The sequence below is a fragment of the Polistes canadensis genome, unplaced genomic scaffold (assembly GCF_001313835.1).
Source record: "Polistes canadensis isolate GaletaPanama2010 unplaced genomic scaffold, ASM131383v1 scaffold_426, whole genome shotgun sequence".
NCBI classification, from domain to species: domain Eukaryota; kingdom Metazoa; phylum Arthropoda; class Insecta; order Hymenoptera; family Vespidae; genus Polistes; species Polistes canadensis.
Window position 1 is genome coordinate 44,430 of NW_014569973.1, and position 3,211 is coordinate 47,640.

Here is a 3,211-nt window from a genome sequence, read left to right on the forward strand (position 1 = left end):
AATAGCAATTTGAATTTTGGTTTTCAGAAAAACAAATTTTAGTTTGTTGGTTATCCTCACTTAATAATAAGAGTTTTAGTCTTATATATATATTACATTAAGAAATAAATAAAGAATTTTGTTTGTTTAATAAATTATAACGCTTACCTATTTCTTCGGGATTAACTATAATAAAATAATCTCTAGTGGCGATATCCTTGACAGTAGTATTTTTCAATTCGTTTCCTTTGGTCAACCATACGTAAGGTTTAGTTTCAAAAGAATTCACACAATGATCCAATTCGGTTTCTGATAATATAATAATCGGTATGTCCCATTGAGCAGGTGCTTTGTTATTGGATGGTGGTGGTGGTTCTCTCATGTAAACTTTCTGTAAACACATGTAACTATAATTTTCTTTTTTTTTTTTTTACAATTTATGCACATAGATAAATTATCTAATTTAAAACAAAAAGAAAAAAAAACAATTAACTACTTCGTTACGCGTGCGTAATTTTAATAATTATTAATTCAATGTTTCTATTATTCGCGTTCTATGTGAATAACCATAGAAAAAGATATGCAATGTATTTATGCCAATTCATGCAAGTTGGTATTACGCGTCTTGAGTATTCCTATAAGATTTTTTATTTCATTTTCTTCTTTTTTTTTCGCACAAAAAGATAGAGATACGAAGTTGGGAGATGTGTTTTCGTGTGTGTGCGTGTTTGTTTGTTTGTATGGGTCGATTAAACGATTACTACTGTTTTAATGTTCATGCTCATAATCGTAGTTTTTTTTTTTTCTTTTCCGGTAACAACGCAACATGCAGTTCCCTTCTCCGTAGGGTGGAGGGGGGTGGGTGGAGGGGTGGGGAGAGGTTCATTACGTATTTAATTGATTGGAGGATAAAAATTACATAAGTAAATTCTTCTTCGTTCACTCGCTTCTCTATCTTTTGATACTTTTATACTATCGCGTTGAAACATAACCTCACATTTTTGAACTTCAAATGTTTTACGTGAAACGCAACAATGCATATTTTTCTATTTAATATATTATTTATATATTTATATATATTTTATATTATTTATTTAGTATTTCTCTTGTCCAAAATTACAATTTTTAATGATAAAATTTTTTCACAGGCAACTTGGACATTAAAAGAAGTAGAACTTTAGATTGATTGAGTTGGACGTTTCGTTTTAACAATTAAATAAAATATATATAAATTGGATAAAATTAAAAGAATAAAAAAAAAAAAGAAAAAAAAGAAAAGAATTTGAGAAAATGCATTCTTTTAATAATAAATTACTCGATTTCACGGATGTGTTGTATAAAAAATTAGAATCAACATTAGTCTACCAAGAACACAGAAAAAACAAATAATAATCCTATAATCACTAACACGTTATATCTTCAGCAACTGGAAAATTTATTTTCTTACATTTTTCATGAAAATAAATTTAAAAATAAATTTTCCAGTTGCTGAAGAAGTCCCAATAAAGGGACGAAACGTCCAACTCAATCAATCTAAAGTTCTACTTCTTTTAATGTCCAAGTTCCCTGTGAACAAATTTTATCATTGAAAATTTTATATTATATTTTTGTAAATGATTACCTCCATGATTATTATTATTATTATTATTATTATTATTATTATTATTAATACCAAATCCTGTTGGAGGTTTCAACTTCATTTAAACAACGTCCACCCTTTACCTGTACCACATTTCGTTAAAATTTATTGAAATATTTTTTTTCCTATTTATGTATTGATTAATCTAATGGTCTTTGTTCCACCCCCCCCTACCCCGCCCCACCTCCTTTAATCCTCATTAGATATTTTATCACTTATTTATAATTTAATAGTTATTTTCTGAATGGCATCTTAATCGATGCAATATTTATGACTTGAAAAATATACGAATTGTTTTATGTAATTGATTTAATTCTTAACGTTGCATAACGTTGTATTTATTTATTCGTTTTTTTTTTTTTTTCACATAGCGAATCGATCATCGATGATTTTTTCGTAATAGTAGTAGTAGTAGTAGATTTTTTTAATTTATTTACTAATAATTTAAATTTCGTTTTAGTTTTGTATGCACGTGTTAGTGATTATAGGATTATTTTCTTTTTTTTCCGTGTTCTTGGTAGACTAATGTTGATTTTAATTTTTTATACAACACATCCGTGAAATCGAGCAATTTATTATTAAAAGAATGCATTTTCTCAAATTCTTTTCTTTTTTTTTTTCTTTTAATTTTATCCAATTTATATATATATTTTATTGAATTGTTAAAACGAAATAAAAGTAAAATACGTAAAGTTATATGCAAGTTTATAATATTTTATGTATTTACAATGACGAAACAAACGAAACAAAATAAATAAAAAGAAACAAACGATTGTTATTTTTTTTGTTTCAGTGACTATACAAATCGCTGATAAATTAAGTGAAGTAACAAACGAACTAGATAAAATAAAAAAAAAAGTAGTAAAAAAGTATTTTTTAACGACTACGAATTGTTAATAAATTGAGTGAACAAACAAACAAACAAACAAACGAATGAACAAACAATGAAAAGAACAAATGATTTTCTGTCATATTTTAGTGAGACCGTAAATTTTGAAAAAAAATCAAATGATGAGTAAATTAATGATTGATCATGAAAGAACATGTGATAGATGATTTATTTAAATATGTGTGTGTTAAACTCTGTCTGTCTGTCTGTGTGTGTGTGTGTGTGTGTCTCTTACCCATGAGAATGAGAATGAGAATAAGAATGAGAATGAGAATGAAGAAAAATATTGTTTCGTTGAAACCAAAGAGTGTGTGTGAGAGAGAGAGAGAGAGAGAGAGTATTTGTTACTCACCTGGCTAAGAATAATTTCCCCACTTTCGTAATCGCGAATAACCGTGACCAATGGTAATCTATCGTAACTGATCCAAGCAGTAGATATGCTAAAAACGTTAAGTCCTTGTGGTAGATTATTCGTTTCAGCTGTTGTTGCCGTGTACAAATGATTGTAAATATCCTCGGCTACGAATACTCTAGGTACCCTACGAATAAAAAACGATTTAATACAGTTTTTTTTTTTTTAATAATTTTATCCGCGAATAAAAAAAAAAGAAAAGAATTTTTCAATCTTTCAGGAAGCACAGGGGGTATATTAACGGTTAATTATATATTTATCTTCAATTATTTATATTCTTTTATTTTTATAT

General features: G+C 27.3%; 1 protein-coding gene across 1 annotated transcript in view; it reads right to left on the reverse strand.

The window, feature by feature from the left end:
* The window catches only part of LOC106792418 (aminopeptidase N), a 14,213-nt gene that overhangs the window by 3,094 nt on the left and 7,908 nt on the right, over window positions 1-3,211 (reverse strand). Inside the window, exons 8-9 of the mRNA XM_014758834.1 lie at window positions 2,860-3,046; window positions 148-370 (exon numbers count right to left, since the gene is read on the reverse strand). Of these exons, the coding sequence (XP_014614320.1) occupies window positions 148-370; window positions 2,860-3,046 (410 nt within the window). The remainder of the gene's footprint in view (window positions 1-147; window positions 371-2,859; window positions 3,047-3,211) is intronic.